This window comes from Tursiops truncatus, chromosome 10, assembly GCF_011762595.2.
Source record: "Tursiops truncatus isolate mTurTru1 chromosome 10, mTurTru1.mat.Y, whole genome shotgun sequence".
In the NCBI taxonomy this organism is placed as follows: Eukaryota; Metazoa; Chordata; class Mammalia; order Artiodactyla; family Delphinidae; genus Tursiops; species Tursiops truncatus.
Window position 1 is genome coordinate 102,609,478 of NC_047043.1, and position 18,887 is coordinate 102,628,364.

The 18,887-nt window shown below is 55.5% G+C and overlaps 1 protein-coding gene across 1 annotated transcript in view; it reads right to left on the minus strand.

The window, feature by feature from the left end:
• Nucleotides 1-18,887, minus strand: part of ALDH1L1 (aldehyde dehydrogenase 1 family member L1) — a 99,113-nt gene that overhangs the window by 28,013 nt on the left and 52,213 nt on the right. The window contains exons 2-9 of the mRNA XM_073787801.1: nucleotides 15,913-16,064; nucleotides 14,254-14,488; nucleotides 13,332-13,497; nucleotides 11,612-11,713; nucleotides 10,776-10,865; nucleotides 9,517-9,654; nucleotides 7,459-7,584; nucleotides 4,819-4,910 (exon numbers count right to left, since the gene is read on the minus strand). Of these exons, the coding sequence (XP_073643902.1) occupies nucleotides 4,819-4,910; nucleotides 7,459-7,584; nucleotides 9,517-9,654; nucleotides 10,776-10,865; nucleotides 11,612-11,713; nucleotides 13,332-13,497; nucleotides 14,254-14,488; nucleotides 15,913-16,064 (1,101 nt within the window). The remainder of the gene's footprint in view (nucleotides 1-4,818; nucleotides 4,911-7,458; nucleotides 7,585-9,516; nucleotides 9,655-10,775; nucleotides 10,866-11,611; nucleotides 11,714-13,331; nucleotides 13,498-14,253; nucleotides 14,489-15,912; nucleotides 16,065-18,887) is intronic.

Here is an 18,887-nt window from a genome sequence, read left to right on the forward strand (position 1 = left end):
CAGGGGAGAACGTGGTGAAGAGCTGGGGTGTGGCAGGAACTTCCAGACTTTCCACCCCCAGGGCAGGAGGCAGCAGTGGCAGCAGGTCACTCCTGCCGTGGCCTCCTGGAGGCGGGGGTTGGGGGGCAATGAGGACCTCGTCCTCCACACATCTGCGTCGTGGGTTCCAAGTGCTGAGGGGCTGGCCCAAAGCATGGCCAATCCCATACACGCTTTGCATAGTGCGTACGACCCCAGGGATAACAGGAGAAACTTCAATGATTACACACAACAAGGTATACACACCATGCAAAGAAAAGTTTGGAAAAGTCACAAATGGACGGCTCCAACCCTCCACAAGCAAGATTTAACAACCTTCCCGGAGTGAGAGAATCAGATTCTCAGAACCGACACAGCACTACACGCAAAATGTCCAGTTGGAGCAAAACATCGTAAAACATACAAGGAAACAGGCCCATTTACAGGAAAAAAGAATTTGGAAGAAACCACCCCTAGGGATTATTATCAAAGACATTAAATCAACCATCTTAAATGTGTTCAATGACTTAAAGGAAACTAGGAAAATGATTATGAAAAAAATGAGAATATCAAGAAAGAGACAGAAATTATAATAATAAGCCAAACAAATTCTCAAGCTGACAGATACAATAACTGAAATGAAACACTCACTAGAGGCTTCAAGAGCGCATCCGAACAAGCAGAAGAAAAGGTCGTGAACCTGAAATTATCCAGTATGAGGAGTAGAAAGAAAAAAGAATACGAATGAAAATGAAAATGAGCCTCAGGGACCAGTGGAACATCATCAGATCACACTCATCATACCAGGTCCAGAGAAGAGATAGAACAGGACAGAAAAAATATTTGAAGAAATAATGCCCCCGAAGTTCCCAAATCTGAGGAAACACATGAATATACACGTTCGAGAAGCTCAATGAACTCCAAGCGGGATAGACTCAAAGAGAATCACACCTAAACTCAAAGAGAATCACACCAAGACACGTGACAGTTAACCCACTGAGACCCAAAGACAAGGATGGAATCTGGAAAGCAAGAGAGAAGCTAATCACACACAAAGGATCCTCAATAAAATTAAAACCTGATCCCCCCCCCAAAACCCATGAAAGCCAGAAGGCAGTGGGATGGCATATTTAAAGTCCTGAAAGGAAAAAAGTGTCAACCAAGAGTTCCATATGCATCAAAACTATCTTTCAAGAATGAAGGAGAAATTAAGACATTTCCAGATAAACAGAAGCTGAGGGAGTTCATTGCTAGTAAATGTGCCCTAAAGGGAGTCTTTCAGGCTGAAGTGAAAGGACATTAAACAGTAACTCAAAGCTATAAGGACAAGTAAAGAGCACTAGCAAAGGGTAGGTAAATAGGAATGCCAGTATTACTGTACTTCCGGTATGGTTCGCAGCTTCTCCCCTTTTACTACATTACGTAATAGGCAAATACATAAACATTTAACACCTACATTAATGGGTATTCAATGTATAAAGATGTATAAAGGATAATTAACAATAACAATGTATAAAGGATAATAACAATATAAAGGGGTGGGGTGCCTATATATAGGATACGAGTGTCTACATTTTATTGCAATTAAGTTGGTATTATTCAAACTACATTGTTATAAGTTAAAGACGTGAACTGTAATCGCCAAGGTAATTAAGAAATAGCAAAAAAAAAAAAAAAAAAAAAAGGGAATCCAAGTGGTATAGTACCAGAAAAAGGCAGTGATAGAGACACTGAGGAACAAAAAGCATAAAAGACAGACAGAAAACAGCCAGCCAGCAGAAGTAAACCCTTTATCAGTAATCTGGTTAAATGGAAATGGACTGAACTCTCCTCTTAAAAACATAGATTATGAGACTGGATAGAAACAGCATCCACCCATACACCACCAGAGATTCACTTAGATGCAAATATGCAAAAAGGCTGAAAGTAAAAGGGTAGTAACGGTATTCCATGCAAATAATAATCAAAAGAGAGCTGGGGTAGCCATACTCTTATTAGACAAGATAGATTTTAAATCAAAAACTGTCAAGAAACAAAGGACATTGTACAATGGTTAAAGGGTCAATTGACCAGGAAGATATAACAATTATAAGCATATGCGCACCCGACATCGGGCCACCTAAATGTACGAAACAAATATTAAGATAACTGAAGGGAGAAGTAGCATGGCAAAGATCCATGAGAGTTCAACACCTCACTTTCAATAGCGCACAGAATATCCAAGCAGAAGACCAAGAGGCAGACGGGGACTGAACTCTGGGAGTGAGACGGACCTCACACACACACAGGATACTCCACCCAGCAGCACGGCACCAATTCCTCTCAAGGACAGGTCACAGGTGAGGTCACGAAACAAGTCTTAACAAATGTAAGAAGACTGAAATCATACCAAGCATCTTTTCTATCCACGATGGTGGAAACGAGACATCAAAAACTGGAGGAAAACTAAATTCAAAAAAATGCGGCTACTAAACAACACACGCCTGAACAACCAGTGGGCCAAAGAAATCAAACGGGAAACCAAAAACTACCTTGAGACAAATGAACGAGGAAACACAACATACCAAAACTTATGGGACACAGAGAAAGAGTTCTTAAAGGGAAGTGTATGGTGATCGATGTCCGTATTAAGAAAAAAAGTCTCAAATAAACAACCTAATTTTACACCTCAAGAAATCAGAACAAGAAGAACAAACTAAGTCAAAAGGTAACGGAAGAAAGGAAATGGCAAAGATCACAGTGGAAATAAATAAAATAGAAACCGGGGTGGGGGGGGGGGGAAAAACAATAGAAAAGATCAACAAAACTAAGAGTCAGCTTTTTGAAAAGATAAAAAAAGGAGACAAATCTTTAGGTAGACTAAGGAAAAAGAGAAGACTAAAACAAAAAAATTAGATATAAGAGACAATACAACGGATACCACACGGATAAAAAGCATCATAAGAGACTCCTGTGAACAATTACACATCAACACATTGCATGACCCAGAAGAAATGGATACATTCCCAGAAACACACAACACAACACTGAATCATAAAGAAACAGATAATCTGAACAGACCAGTAACAACTAAGGAGACTGAACTGGTGATCGAAAACCTCCCAACAAAGAAAAGCCCAGGACTTTGGGTGGGGCTCACCAGGGAAAACCTGGTGAATCCCACCCAACATTTAAAAAGAATTAATACCAATCCTTCTCAAACTCTTCCAAAAAAACGGAAGAGGAGGAAACACGCCCAAACTCACTCTACGAGGTCAGCGTTGCCCTGATACCTGAGCCAGGTAGTGACAGCAGAAGAAACAAAGCTACAAGCTAATATCCCTGATGAATGCAGATGCAAAATTATCCTTCTCTTTATACAAATTAGAACTTATTACCACTGTGAAAGGGCAAGAGAGACAGTTCACATGAAGTTGAAGACTGGGTGACCTGATCTGTGGTGACGGATCATCCCTGGGGGCCGCCGACTGGGGAGGGGCAGGAGGGATCCCCTGGAGTGAGGCTGGGGCCCATGTCTTCATCAACGTGTAGCTTGTGAAATACGATATACATCACATAATATACATATTATACATGTGCTATAACGTGTGCGTTACACACGTTAAGTCAAAGCTACCACACTGTCCTCTCAAGATCCGTGCACCTCACTGCACGTAAAGTCATTCCTAAAATTTAAAAAGACCTGCGGGACTCCCCTGCCGGTCCAGTGGTTAAGACTTGGCCTTAAAATGTAGGGGGTGTGGGTTGGATCCCTGGTTGGGGAGCTAAGATCCCACATGCCTCGCGGCCAGAAAACCAAAATGTAAAACACAAGCGATATTGTAACAAATTCAATAAAGACTTAAAAAAAAATAAGTAAACAACTATCTGTTTCAAAAAATAAAATGAAATAGAGCCGCAATCATGACTCCCTGACTGCCCGCGCTCCAGCCCAGCGGGCCCACCTGTGCCAGGCCCTACCTGCCTGGCCCCTCCCCACACATGCTGGCTTTCACCGGGGTGCTGGGCTTGTGGCAGTTTTAAAAGAGCCGTGCAGGGCTTCCCTGGTGGCGCGCTGCTTAAGAATCTGCCAGCCAATGCAGGCAACATGGGTTCGAGCCCTGGTCCAGGAAGATCCCACATGCCGCGGAGCAACGAAGCCCATGAGCCAGAAATACTGAGCCTGCACTCTAGAGCTCGCGAGCCACAACTACTGAGCCCGTGAGCCACAACTACTGAAGCCCGCAAGCCTAGAGCCCGTGCTCCACAACAAGAGAAACCACGACAATGAGAAGCCCGCGCACCGCAACGAAGAGCAGCCCCCACTCGCCACAACTAGAGAAAGCCTGCGTGCAGCAACAAAGACCCAACACAGCCAAAAATAAATAAATAAATTTACTTTAAAAAAGTAAATAAAATAAATAAAAAAATAAAAGAGCCGCACATTGTTTGATCTTCCTCCCATGAGGGGTGAGTCTCAGTCCCGCCCCTGCCCTTGAATCTGGGTGGGCTTGTGGCCACTGAGACCAGTCAGGGCAGTGGTCCGCACCTGTCTGCTTGCTGGCCTCGCGTCTGCAGAGCCAGGAGCCGCCAGCTAGACGTCCAGGTCCCAGAGTGGCTGCTCTGGGGCCACGACACAGCCTGGGGGAGGACATGCCTGCCCAGCTGTCCCAGCTCCCGCTGGTCCACTCCTGGTGGGCCCGAGGCCTGCACACGTGAGTCCTTTCTGGATCCCTGACCCGCATGGTTTCCTGCCACTCCGTTTTAGGGTGACTCCTGACCTAGAGACACCTGGGACACCATCCCCACTCCAGGCCTTACCTGACGACGTCCAGCGACGCGGCCCCCGACTTGAAGAAGTCAGTGGAGTCTTCCACCTCCACGACGTTGGGGAGAATCCGTTTCCAGGCACCCTGGAAAGCAGGAGTGGTGAGCACGTGGCTCCCAGGGCCCGGACGCGAGCGGCAGGGGTGAGAACAGCCCCGGGTGCGTGCGCACTGCCCGGCGCCAGGCTGGCCCGTCCACTCCACTCTCTGATGCTGCCAGGTGCCTCATGGTACTGGGGTGATAGCCTCCCTGGGGAAGCAGGAGCCCAGGCTGCTGTCCGCACACCCACCTCACCTGGACCGCAGCTTCGCGGGGGTCCCCACACTGGTCCGGGGGGGCGGGAGGACAGATGTGCCGGAGCTCCTCCTGAGACCTGCCCCCCGCCAGCCCCACTGGGAGGGTTGCCCAGTGTGGGTGTCCCCGCCTGACACTGTGTGGGGGTGCTGCCACGTGGAAGGGAGAGCAAAGCGGGGGGTGGTTCTGTGAGTGAATGGGGCCACCGAGGGGGCTCGGGAGCCCTGGGTCTCGTCCTCACGGAGGGGCTAGCTGGCTCTGTGCCGCTCTGTCCCGGGCCTGTGGAGGGCAGTGGTTCCTGCCCCGGGCCTCGTGGACGAGCGTGGACAGGGCAGTGAGAGCCGAGTGGGCAGCACAGGAGGGCCATCCTGTGGGTCACGACGGGACACAACGGGACAACTGCTCTCTGGGCAGCTCCCAGCTGGGCGTTTCAGGGCAGGCGCTGGGAGGCCCATACTCAGGCCGGGCTCCAGGCTGTGGCCCAACCAGGACCAGCCCCCGGTGACCCCTAGGCTGACCCTGCCTGGCCTCTCTCAGGAGGCTGCCCTGGATTTGCTCCTGCCCCCCATCCTCCTAGAGACCATCAGAAGCCGTCCTGAGCCATCCCTTCTCCCCGGGCCTCCACCCAGGCTCTCACCCTCTGGTGACAGGCTTCCTTGAACCCCCAGCTCACACTCAATCCTGGGCATCTTTCAAGGTCAACTGCTAAATCACCTCTTCCCCCAAACCTTCACTGACTGCAACGCTCGCTCAGCCCGGGGCCAGCAGTCACTGTCGCTGTGTGGGCGCTGCACGCCGGCCCTCCTGCGGTGTGTGGAACCCGAGCGGCCGCGTGGCCTCGTCCAGACCCCAGCTCGGCGCCTGACAAGCCGTCAGATGCAGGCAGCCTCCCCTGCCTCGGTCTCCTCATCTGGGCAAGGGGCTGGGGGCAGCCCTGGGAGCATCCCTGGAATGAGGCTGGCGGAGCTCGGGGTGCAGGAGCCCATGCTGCCTCAGAGCCCGTGAGGCCTCTGCTGCACGTCTGGAACTCAGTTTAGAGTAACCCGGACACTCTAGAAGCATCTGCTTTTCTCATGACTGTTGGGCTCACGGCCAGCGGTACTGAGGTCCTAACAGGTGCCACTGAGCTGTTACCTCTTCTGCCACCAGCCTCAGCCATCCCGGTACCACTCGGCCACCAGCTCCAAAAGGCAGTCTGTCCAGCTGGCCCCGTAACCCCAGGGCAGGCTCAGGCCCAGGGCCAGAGCAATTGCTCCAAGAATACTTTTTGAATGAACAGGCTTTTTTTTTTAATAGACATTCAGAATGTTCAGCCTCCACCTGAGGAGGTGCTCGGTGCCCCCCGGAGCGGCAGGCTCCCCCGTCCCCCCTCGCTGGGTCCTGCGTCTGCACTGGTCACGAGCACGCAGTGGCCCCGCGGCCGCCGCCTGGCCCTCCGCGGCTCCCCGGCTCTCAGCATTTGCTGTGCCTGCCGTCCCTCTGCACTTGGGTCTCAGCGCAAACCACGTCCCTACCCAGGGTGGCCTTCCCCGAACTCCCTTCTGCAGGATCCCCGGCCTCCAGGCACCTCGTTCCCGTCACCGTTACTGCCCTCGGAGCACATCTCCCGTTGGAAATTATTTTATCCCTAGCCTGGTCGTTCGCCAGCTCTCTTTCCTGTGAGAAGGGACACGCGTGACAGCAGAGACACTGCGGACCATCACACCCCTAGTGTCTGGACGCGTATCTCAAATAAGCGAACCCACGACCGAATGACTGAACAGCTGAAAATCCATCCAGCGCCCTCTGAGCAGCACAGCTAAACGCCCTCCAAACCACGCCTTCCAGGGAGAGGGGGGTGGAGCAGAGAGCAGGAGGGCGGTTCTGGGAAGTGGCCGATGCCTGGACTCCAGGTAGGGGGGACACCGGGCCTCCGAGAGGGCAGTGGTGTCCAGCGGCACACGGGAGGGGTGGCCCGGAGTCCAGGGCGGCCGACTGTGACACCTGTGCTGGTGACCACGTGGGGGTCTCCCTCTCGGGAGGCCTTTCCAGAAGGTTCCGGCGCACATGCCCTACGGCAGGACAACTGGGTCCTTCAGCTATTCTATTTGCCCACTGTTGACAGTGTGTCCCCAGAGGAGTCGGACCCAGCAGCCGAATCCTAGGTCCCAGTGGCACAGGAAGGAGGGGGAGGGGGCATCAGGAAGCCCCGTGACAGGACAGGACCAACACTGTGCCCGGGGCCAGGACATACGTCCTTAGAGGGTACGCACAGCCCGACCGCAGGGGGTGCGATTTGTGAAACGCACCTGCCGTGCACGACCTGCCCCACCAGACGGTGGCCCCGCGGGCGTCTCTTACCCGCACAGCCTCCGCGGTGACCAGGTCCTCCTCCGTCAGCTCGAGGCCAGTGCTGTCTGCCCCCCTGAAGAGCTGCGAGGCTGGGATCATCTTGCCGTCCTCCAGCTGGATGCTCTTCACCAGCAACTGCCAAAGGAAGGCTGTCGGGACCCGAGGCTGCCCGAGCCGTGGGCACACGCTCGTCTCCATCCTCCCCGGAGGCAGGCCCGGGAGCCCAGATCCGGCGAGGAGGCTGCTGCCATAGGGACCCGCTCGAGCTCCTTCCCTGCCGTCCACCCCACCGTGCTCTCAAGCTCAAAAACCAGTAATGGCTGGGTTACCCTGTAAAACTGATGCCTACTCGTTAGACTAAAGTAATTCAAGCACTACCTTGAAAGTCAATGGAGAAAACAACTAACCACCCAAGAGCCCAGCTTCCAGAAACTCCCTAGAAACCTGGCACAGGTCAGCAGGTGCCCCTCGGGGCAGAGAAGCAGGTGAGCTCACGGCAGAGACCGCGTCTGTCGGGTAACAGTGGTCTATGAAGACGGCACCTTCTGCGCACACCGGACGGAACCACAGCCGGGCTCCCGGCTGACTGCCCACCCCTGCTGTCTTCCCAAGATGCTCTGGAGCTTCCTGGAGCTAAAGCCTAGCCAGGCCCCAGCTGGAAGTTCCTGAAAGGCGCTCAATCAAGGGTCTCCGCGAAGGCTGCTCCTTTACTTTGCCGGCCTCACGATTCACGGAGGACTTAGCCCAACCCCCTACTTCCTCCGCCTGCCGCTAGCGGTCTACACGTGCACCACTCACTGACCGCTGTTGGTGGGTAAGCACGGTCATGGTCATTCAGAGAAGCCCAGGGGCTACGCCTCGCTGCCCCTCACCCTTCCCCAGTGGGGGTGGAAACCCAGGCCTGAGCGCCGTGAGGATGCGGGGGCGTAGTCGGCAGAAGCAATTCACAGCGCAGAGCCTGCCCGGGGGGGCAGAAGGAGGCTGTACGGCTCCAGAACCTGTATCTTTGCTGAGTGTTTTCCTCTGCCCTAGCCGCTTCCCTCGATAACTCACAAGCGCTAGAACTCGTTTCAGATCTGCTTTGGGAACATGATCGGAGACAGATACGTAGCGTCTGAAGGCATCAACCACGAATACCTCAAACACCCAGTCACTGCAGATTGCAGGCAGCCTCGGGCCAGGGGGGTGGGCACCCAGCGTGAGCTCACGCCAGTCCGACGAAAGCTGCCCTACACCCACCTGGCCTGTGCGTGCCACCGCTACCAAGCGTTCAGCATCCCGGTGTTTGCTGAAATTCCCCAAAGTGCTCAGAGACCCCTGCCTGTCCTGCTTCTTCTCTGCCCCTGGTACCTTAAGGCCCAGATCTGCCCACCGCTGCGTGGGGTGAACACTAACGCAGAGTATCACGGCTGAGCGGTGGGCCTCAGAGCCAGAGCTAGGGCTGGACTCCCAGCTCTGCCACAGGCTAGCCTGGGTGAAGATGGGCAGCTGATTTAACCTCTTTGCTTCAGTTTTCTGCTCGGTAAAATGGGTATAGTACTGATACATGTCTCATACGGTTGTCAGGAAAACTAAATTAAACCATCCAGCTGTTTTTGAACAGTGCCTGGCACGCAGGGATGCTATAAATATTTAGTTGCATAAATCGTAGCTGTCACTCTGAGCTGCACTTCTCTAAGGTGAGTCAGAGCATGTTATGTGCCCGGTGTGGCTTCCTTGTTCAAAGAGAAGGAAACTGAGGCACAGAGGTCCAATGACCGTGCCCTGGGCACCCGGACTCCAGGTCCGGGCTCCCCGGAGAGGGCCTCCCCAACTCTGACACCCGCCCAGGGCACCCAGCTTGGGTGGGGGCACCTGGGCAGGAAGAGCCCAGGGCCAGCCTTCCCGGGACAGGGAAGAAGCAGGCCGACCCAGCAGTCGAGGGTCTTCCCTCCTGGAGCCTATCGTCTCCTTTTCCCGTTTCCTCCAGAAAAGCCTGGAGCCTCCCTGTGGGGCCCGAGCCCCTGGACAGGCGTGTGTGGCCTTCAGACTACAGTACGGACAGGGGACCCACAGCAGCAACGTTACCATTCGGTCGTCATTCCCGAAGAGGATGAGTCCCGCTCCGGTGACCACCCCTGGCCGATGGGCTCCTGGGATGGGCAAAGTTTCTCCCTCGGGCACCAGGCCTTCAGTGCTCAGCGTCGAGCTGAAAAACGTCAGCTTCTGTTGAGGACAGGAAAAGCAGAAGGTGCTGGATGAAAGAGGCCCACTGTGGGGGGCCAGGAGGGGCTGGGGGGGCTGGGAAATCATGGGGTGGGGGTGAGGGTCAGGGCACAAATGGGGGCACAGACGAGACCTGGAGAAGGCACTGAGGCCTCGGAGGGGCACTACGTCACCGCACACTGGCCCGTGACCTCCGACCCAGGGGGACAGACACCGGCAGGAGGTCTGCTGCAGCATCGCCAAGTGAGGGTGCTGCCTGGGGACACCACCAAGCCCTGGCTACCGTGCAGAGGGTCTGGCGGCGGCACAGGCAGCAGAGACCCCGGACGGTCTGGCAGCCAGCCTGCGAGCAGGGGTTGGGACAGCCGGGGGCTCCGTGGAGGACAGGGCTGCCCTCGACGGTGCTCGGCCAAAGGGCCCCATCCCCGGGGCAAAGACAAGTCAGGGCTGGGCCTGGGGTCTCTGAGAGCTGCTCAAATCAAACACAAATGCAGCCTTGAAGAGTTCCTGAGCAGATAAAACCACTTCAGTCACAGGAGCAGAGCTTAATTTAGCTTATTTTGCAAGTTGGTCAAGACCAACTTGACCTCAGTCACGTCTTGCTTGTGTCTCTGGAAATCGTAAGCAAAATTTGCACTGTTCCTCAAAATGGATATGAAGTAACCGTTAGCCAAATCCCTATCATTTGAGGAAATTCTTGTTATAACCAGTCACTGCCTCCTCAATTCACGGCTCATCAACAGACCGCGTGTGGTCTGAGGGCTCCCGGTCCCGGAACTGTCTTTTCCGTGTGTGCACAATAAACTTACTTAGCAGTACTTCGCCGATTCATCGGTTTTACTTCTGCTATTTCGGGACTTCTGACAGCCCGGGGCTGAGAGTCGAACAACCAGCACAGCTCGACCCCAGAGCTGCCGCTGCGCCTGGCGGCCTCGCTCTGCGCCAGCCCCTCTCCTTCAGCCGCGGGTCCCGAGGGAGAGGCCGAGGGGGCCGGGGGCACCTGGCTGGGGCTGGGGGTCTGGGCAATGGCTTTGTACCGCTTAGTTCAGCCACATTCTGATAGCTGTGCAGTCAGGGGACACACAGGGAGCACAGCCCGTCCCGGCCACGCAGGGACACACCTGCCCACAGGCCTCCGTCCAGGCGCCCGGCACCTTGTCGTTCCCGCGGATCCAGTTATGAATGGCCTCTGCTGGCTGATCCCAATTGATCTGCGGGGCAGGACGTGTGTGCTCAGCGGTCTCTCCCCTCTCCCTGACCATCTGGGCAACACCTCTGGACTCCCCTCCTGCCCTGATGACCCTGACACTGGGTGGAGCCCTGGGCACGGGCTGGGAAGTCTGGCTTCCTCTCGACTCCAGTCGGAGGCCCAGAGCTGGGCTGGGCCTCCCCCTGGCAACCCGGATCTGGGTGCGCGTGGACCCTCAGTCTTTCACGGGATGTGAACTCCAGGATGGCCTGGGGGAGATAATGTTCTGTGCTCAAGATGGCCAAGGCCCTACACAAAGTGCAGGTCTGTCCCATCCCATCCCTGCCCCCCGGCGGCCTCCCCTCACTTACAGGGCTCACACAGATCCCGACAGAGCACCCCGCGAGCCCTGAGCACAGCTCCAGCCCAGGGGCCCACCTGGGCTCCCGACCTGCGACAGTCCCGAGGAACGAATTCCCTCTGGTGTCTCATCTCAGATATGAGGAGCCAGCAGCTCGGCTGATTTTTACATCCTCCCCCCCCACCAGCTCTTCTCCCTGAGGGCCCGCTTGCCTCTTCCTAAGGAGGAACCAGGAAGCACCCAAACAGACCCTGTTCCCTGCCTGTCCAGGTGCCACTCGAGCCTAGCGCGTGCTTCCTGCACTGGGGCTGCTCTTTCTTCTGGCCTTTAACAGGTACGTCCTGGCTGCCCATTTTCCCCGGCCCGGGTACAGGCAGGCTTTGGGTGGGCAGGGCCCTGGCACTCACCTGGGCTGTTTCCTTCTTCTGAATCCCCTCGTAGGTGGCGCCGTCCTCAGGCTGAGGGAGCCTGGGGGCTCTGCCCTCAGCGATCAGCTTCACGGCCTGAACCTGGGGAGACAAGGGTTGGTTGGTGTCCCCAACATTAGGGCCCCCCAACTCTCAGACCCTGGGTTCACACTGAGTCTGGACCAGGCCACTCACTGAACAGACCCACCTGCCACCACGTGGGCACGTGACGGGCACCCACGGAATGGGTGCTGTAGGGACAGGTAAAATTAGCTCCAATCTACTTCCAGTCTGATCAATGACTGCAAGACCCCGCCCTCTCTCCCACACAAGGCCCTAGAAGATCACGTAAGCTAAAGCCCTCTACGGTGTAACACACACCAACGTCCACGTTTCTGTCTAAAACCTTCCCTGTCTCTTAGGCAGAATGGCTCCTAGACTGCGTGATGGGTTTGGAGGTCCCTAATAAGTTCAGCAGGAAGCAGTTTCTCTGCTCCAGGAAAGAGGAAGGTTGTGGAGAAGAAGTCAGGGAGGTCGGGGAGGAGAGCCAAGGCGCTGGGCCCGGAGGGAGGGAAGGTGGTGGTGGGAGCCCCCGGAGACCCGAGGCTGAGAAGCCGGGAGAACTCAGAAGTGTCTAAGGCAGGACTGCCCAGGGGGAACTTCCCTGGTAACGGACGTGTTCCACGTCAGCCCCGTGTGGTTTCTGGGGACGTGAAACGTAGCCAGTGAGGCTGATGACCTTGATCTTTAACTACAAGTCATTTAAATTAATTTAATAACCACCAGTGACTAGCGGCTGCCCCCTGGACGCTGCCCTGAAGGATGCTCTTGGTTGTTTTCTGTAGGATGAACAAGATGAGCCCTTCCTGCCTCTCACGTCAAACCTCCAGCAGGTCTCCCTGCTCACTCCTGTGAACAGGTGGATCCAAGGCCGCATAATGGGGCCCAGGGCTGGGGGCACAGCCACTGCTGTGCTATGGAGATGTCCCCATCTGACTCCTGTCCTGGCCGGCCTCCCCTGCTGGACACACCACCTCTACGGGGCCTGCACAACCAGCTCTGACATCAGCCTTTGGGTCGGCCCTCCTCCTCCTGCGCGAATTCAGTGCAGTGACCACACCTGGGCCAGCCTTGGCCAGAAGCCCTCAAGACCGGAACATGTGACAGAGGCTGCCAATCAGAGTGCTCCCCCATGCCGGCCAGTGATTGGCTCGGGGTCATCACGTGACCTGAATTGGCCAATCAGAGTCTCCTCTGATTTTTTATTCATAAATTCTAGGGGAAAGAGGGTTTCTCTTCCCCTAGAATCAAGAGGTGTAAAACTTGAGCCACCGGTGACTACTTTTCCTCCCATTTAAGGGCAACCTGAGGATGAAGCTAATCAAACAGAGGAAAGCAGAATCAGGGTGAAGAAATAGAAAGATAGAATCCCGTGACAGATTAAGCCTCTGGATTCAGCCAGGCTTGACGGCATCCTGCCTGGAGTCTTCTATCAAAAATGTCCCTTTCTGGCTAAAGCTTGTTGAGTTGTTCTGACAGTTGTAAGCAAGAGTCCCGCCTATACAACATTGTATGTCCTAATCCTGCCTCTGAAACCCTGAAATGAGCGTTCTCCCCCTCCAGAATCCTGGCCAGCTCAGGGCAGCAGGCTGGAGCTGGGCGGGGTGGGGTGGCGGTGGGGTGGGGGTGCCAGCAGGGGAGGCCCTGGGGGCAGCCTTACCATCCCTTTAACGCCTTCGGGGAAGAGGAAGCGGCTGTACAGCGTGCTCACGGTGTCGTCCGGGAGGATCTCACACTCTTTCTGGAGCAGAAGGTCCCCGGTGTCCAGACCATCGTCTGCCCAAAAGATGGTAAAGCCGCCCTTCTTGTCTCCATGGATGAGGGTCCTAGGGAGCAGAGGAGTGGAACCTGAGTCCGAAGGAAGGAGGAGAAGGAGGCCCTGGGGGCTGCCCCTGTGGCCGCCGCCGCCCTGCAGCACACCCCCATCTCCCCAGGGGAGGACTGAAGACGGAAGATGGTGTTTGCTGATGCCGACTGCGTGCCAGGTGTTGTGCTACAAGCCTTAACGCCTCGTGTAGCTTCATCCTCCCCACTGGTGTAACAGCATCGTGCGCCCCTTTCACAGATAAGGAGACTAAGGCCCAGAGAAGTGAGGAGACGTGACTGGAGGTCAGGGAGCCTGAATCCTAATCAGACCAGTCTGACTACAAACCCGCTCTCTTCTCCAGCTCGGATGTCTCCCCTTCCTGACTGCTCCTCTGAACGGCTCCACCCTCCAGATACGTACATCACCTCTCATCTCAGACTAGCTTGTTCAGGTGATTCTTTCCTCCATCTCTATCTCTTTCCAAGCGGGGGGCTGCTGAGAGCACCGGTAGCTGGAAGGAGCCCCTCAGCCCACTCTGTCCCGGCAACCCCGCTGCAGGACGGGAACACTTTGCGGTTCACTGTGAGAACGCAGGGCGCACGGCGCTGCCTGACCCCAGTTCTTCCTCAGGGATCGTGCTGTGATCTACCGCGTGGACGCCGTCCAGCAGCGCGCACAGGCACCGCGTGCCACCTGCTCCTCAGGCGCAGAGAAGAGCTCCGGGCTGAGGGACGGGGACGCCTCAGGCAGGTGGGGTGTCTGCGCCCTGTCTCACCAGTTGATGGCCGACGCCCCCCGGTGCCGGGGGAGCAGACTCGGGTGGTAGATGATGGAGCCGTGGCGGGGGGCGCTGATGATCTCCATGGGGATGAACTGGCTGCAGAAGGGCAGCACGTTGAGCTCGGCTCCCAGGGCCTGGTACGTCGCCACCACGTTGGGCAGAGCCTGTCCCCTTGCCCGCCAGCGGGGAAACTTGAACACTGGAACTCCATCCTTGTCAGCCTTCAGGCCTGCGGGACAGCGGGTGAGAAACTGCTCCCCACTGCTGCACCCACTCCGACTCGGCACCTCTGCCTGCGCCGCAGGGTGGCTCCCGCACCCCCTCCCCAAGCCTGTCCCCCCAACTTCCCCCGCTGCCCAGCCGGGCTGCTCTGGACAGCCCAGAGGGGACGGCGCCGGCCAAGGCCCAGGTCTCAGGAGCTGCTGCGCCAGGACTGACCTCTGCTGACCGCCTCCCTCTCCCAGGCGCCTGCCTGACCCCTGGCCTCTTTAGCTGCCCGGAGCAGGGCGCCCTCCCCGCGGGTCGGATGTGCAGTCCGCAAGTCCCCAAGTTCTAGAATGCGGCTTCCTGCCTCTGCCTGCCCCGCTGCCCCTGCAGTCACTAGCCGCTTCCTCCGAGCTCCCCTCTGCCTGCCCCTCAGCCCCTGTCCAGCACTTCCCAGCCCTCGGTTCTCTGGTACACACCCTGGTGTGTGTACCTGGTGTGTGGCCCTGGCTGACCTGACCCACTGTCGGTCCCTCTGCCTCTGTGCCCTGGGGTCAGGGACGTGGGTGAACGTGAGCAGACCAGACCATGCTTGCCAAAGTTGTCCCCACCGTGACCAGGGACATCTGCTGGACATCTGAGGTCGGGTCAAGAAGGAGCCCCAGCCAGGCTCAGAGCTGCTGCCGGGGGTCCCTGAGTGGCTACGGGCAGGACTCAGGCTGTGCTATGGGTTGTGGTGGGCTCAGATCTGGAGCCGAGGTCTGGCTGGCATGGGGGCAGCCTGCGCTCTCCATCTGGGGAGACTCTCTATTCCTAATGCACAAAGCCCTGGGGCCCGGCAGCCCCGCGAGGCCCCTTTCCTTGTCCGGACCCATATTCTGAACGCATCAGGCCTGAGAAGGACCCGGGAGGGGCCTGGAGGTCTGTTCATCGAGCTGAGGGCCCTGCTTCCTGCTGCGCTGCTGAGATGCCCTCGGGAACTTGTTAGAAATGTGACTCCCAAGTCCCTTCCGTCCCTCTGAGCAGAAACTCCAGGGGGTCCGCCGGAGGCAGCGTCGGGGCGTCAGCACTCCGCTCAACAGGTGCCCCCCGAGACGCGGTGCAGGGCACGCTCACGTCTGAGAACACTGGCTGCAGTGACTCCTGCCTGGGGGCCTTTTCAGAGCATGGGTGCTGCGGTCGGGGGGAGCCCAGAGTGGTCAGACTGAAGGGTCCTGGGAGCAGGCCAGGCTTCTCCACGGCTTCTCCAGGACACAGGCCCCACCCTGCAGTCCACTTGGTTCCAGAAAAGCCCAGCGGCCAGCTGGCACCTGAGCAGGATCCGGGGCGGACCACGAGTGGCCGCTTCTGTCTGGGGAAGCCCACAGCCCCACACAAGACCCCGCAGGCTCTGCTCCCACCACCGCCCACGGGGCACCGCCTCTCCGTGCTCCTGGGCCACCCACTCACCTAGGGGGTCCGCCTTCCCATCCTTGTCCGGCACAGTGAACACGCCCACGACCTCGTGACCCTCCTCCCTCAGGTGGCAGTAAACTTCCTGGCCGAACAGGCTCTGTCCGATCACTGCGATCTTCATGGCAGCGGGGCCGGGGCGGGAGGACCTGGGAAAGGAATAAGGCCTTGGCGTCAGACAGGGCTCGCTGGGCCAAGGGGGCAGCCCAGCCGCCCCCGCCCCAACCCCTCGGCCCAGCGCTGGGCTCCCTGGGCCGCCGGCCACTGTGGGGAGGCGGCCGCACGAGGAACGAAGGAAGAGGTCCTGAACGGTGGGCCTGTAGATACCGCAGCGTGAGTTGCGTGCGAGCGCAGCCTCGGGGACTCCTCCCTGGAGCCTCCAACACGGCATGGGGCGCTGCGTGTGGTGTCTTCCCAGGCGTATCTGAGCATGTTTCTGTAACTAACCAGTCCTGTGACCTCGGTCAAGTCACATCAGCTTCAGTTTCCTCACTTGTTCATGAGAAAGATGCTCCTCAAATGCTGCCAGGCTCTCCCTGGGCAGGAAGCAGCAATGGGCCTGGACTTTGGCTGCATAGAGACAGATGCCCAGCGGACGGGCCGAGGACGGAAGGTGGGGTGGGAGGTGCGACAGGGGCCACTGGGCTGCATGGGAAGACGCGCGGCTGGACCAAAGTTTGCTCATTCATTCACCATGCTCATATCCGTAAAACCTATTATCTACTTGATACGTTTCTTTAAATTATCTATCTACAAAAATATACATTTTTAGAGAAAATTTTATTGAAGTACTACATGTTTCGGACATACAGAAAAGTGTACAGACTGTAAGTATGTAGCTCAATGAATTTTCACAAACTGAACCCACCAGTATAATCAGCGCTCAGATAAAGAAACACTCCAGAAGCCCATTTAGATAACAGAGAGGCAGGACAGGGTGGACCCCATTTACATAAATGGAATCACACTGCGCGATGTTCTGTGCGTCGTTTCCCCTCAGCGCTGTCCACGTAGCTGTGCTGTGTCCATTCTCATTGCTCCACAGTGTTCCCCTGTGAGCGTAAATAAATACGGTCACGTATCCATCCTACTGTGGGTGGACATCTGGGTAGTTTCCAGCTTGAGGCTATTACCAAGACGGATGTGACACAGATTCTGGCACATGGCTCACACTGTGTACAAGAATACACTTCCGTTGGGTGTGTACCTGGGAGCGGAATTCCTGGGTCCCAGGTGTGAAAATGTTCAGCCTTACCAGCCTCTGCCAGTTTTCCAAAGCGGTTTTACCAATTTCCATGTGCTCTGCGTTGCAGCCTCCTGTCTGTTCATTTTACTCTCCTGCTGACAGGGACTGGAGCCATGCTGCTGGGGCTTCACTGGCGATTCCCTGGTGGCTGCTGAAGGTGAGCACCTTTTCCCACGTTTATCAGCCACTTGGATTTCTTCTCGTCTGTTTTTTCCTCTGGGTGATCTTTTCCTGACTGATTTTGTAGGAGGTTTTTGTTTGCTTGGTATTGTTTCATTTTGTTTTTAAATAATCTAGACTATGAGTCCCTTGTCAGATATATTTATGAGAAACACCTTCTCCAGTTCTGCGGCTGGACTCTTTACTCTGTGGTGCCTTTTGATGAACACAATTTCTTAAACTCTATATAGTACGCTGCATCAAAGTCTCCCTTTATGCTTAGTGGGCTTTCTATTCTGGTACAGAAATCTTCGCTTCCTCCAAGTTCCTAGAGATGTTCTCTTCGCCTTCTAAGATCTTTATTGTTTGACAGAGGAGTAAAGGCAACACAATGGAGCAAAGATGGTCTTTTCAGCAAATGACGCTGGAAAAAATGGACGTCCACAGGCAAGAGATGAATCTAGACACACATCTTACACACTTCACAAAAATTAACTCAGAATGCATCATAGATGTAAATGTAAGATGCAAAAGTATAAAATTCCTAGAAGACAGCACAGGAGAAAACCTAGATGACTGAGTATCTAGTGACCTTTTAGATACAACACCAAAGGCACGATTCAAGAAAGAAAAAATAAGCTGGACGTCATCAAGATTAAAAAGTCTGCAAAAGACACTGTCACATGAATGAGGATGGTGGTCCTGTGTGTGTGTGTGGTATGTGTGTGTGGTGTGTGTGTGTGGTGTGTGTGATATGTGTGTGAGGAAGGTGTGTATGTGTGTGTGGCGTGTGTATGGTGTGTATGGTATGTGTGGTGTGTATGGTATGTGTGTGGTGTGTGTGTGGTGTGTGTGGTGTGTGTGTGAGGGTGGTGTGTATGTGTGTGTGGCGTGTGTGTGGCGTGTGTGTGTGTATGGTGTGTATGGTATGTGTGTGGTGTGTGTGTGGTATGTGTGTGTGGTGTGTGTGGTGTGTGTGTGAGGGTGGTGTGTATGTGTGTGTGGCGTGTGTGTGTATGGTGTGTATGGTGTGTGTGGTGTGTATGGTATGTGTGTGGTATGTGTGTGTGGTGTGTGTGGTGTGTGTGTGAGGGTGGTGTGTATGTGTGTGTGGCGTGTGTGTGGCGTGTGTGTGTGTATGGTGTGTATGGTATGTGTGTGGTGTGTGTGTGGTATGTGTGTGTGGTGTGTGTGGTGTGTGTGTGAGGGTGGTGTGTATGTGTGTGTGGCGTGTGTGTGTATGGTGTGTATGGTGTGTGTGGTGTGTATGGTATGTGTGTGGTATGTGTGTGTGGTGTGTGTGGTGTGTGTGTGAGGGTGGTGTGTATGTGTGTGTGGCGTGTGTGTGGCGTGTGTGTGTGTATGGTGTGTATGGTATGTGTGTGGTGTGTGTGTGGTATGTGTGTGTGGTGTGTGTGGTGTGTGTGTGAGGGTGGTGTGTATGTGTGTGTGGCGTGTGTGTGTATGGTGTGTATGGTGTGTGTGGTGTGTATGGTATGTGTGTGGTGTGTGGGGTGGGGGTGTATGTGTGTGTGGTATGTATGTACGTGCACGTGTGTACTGGCAG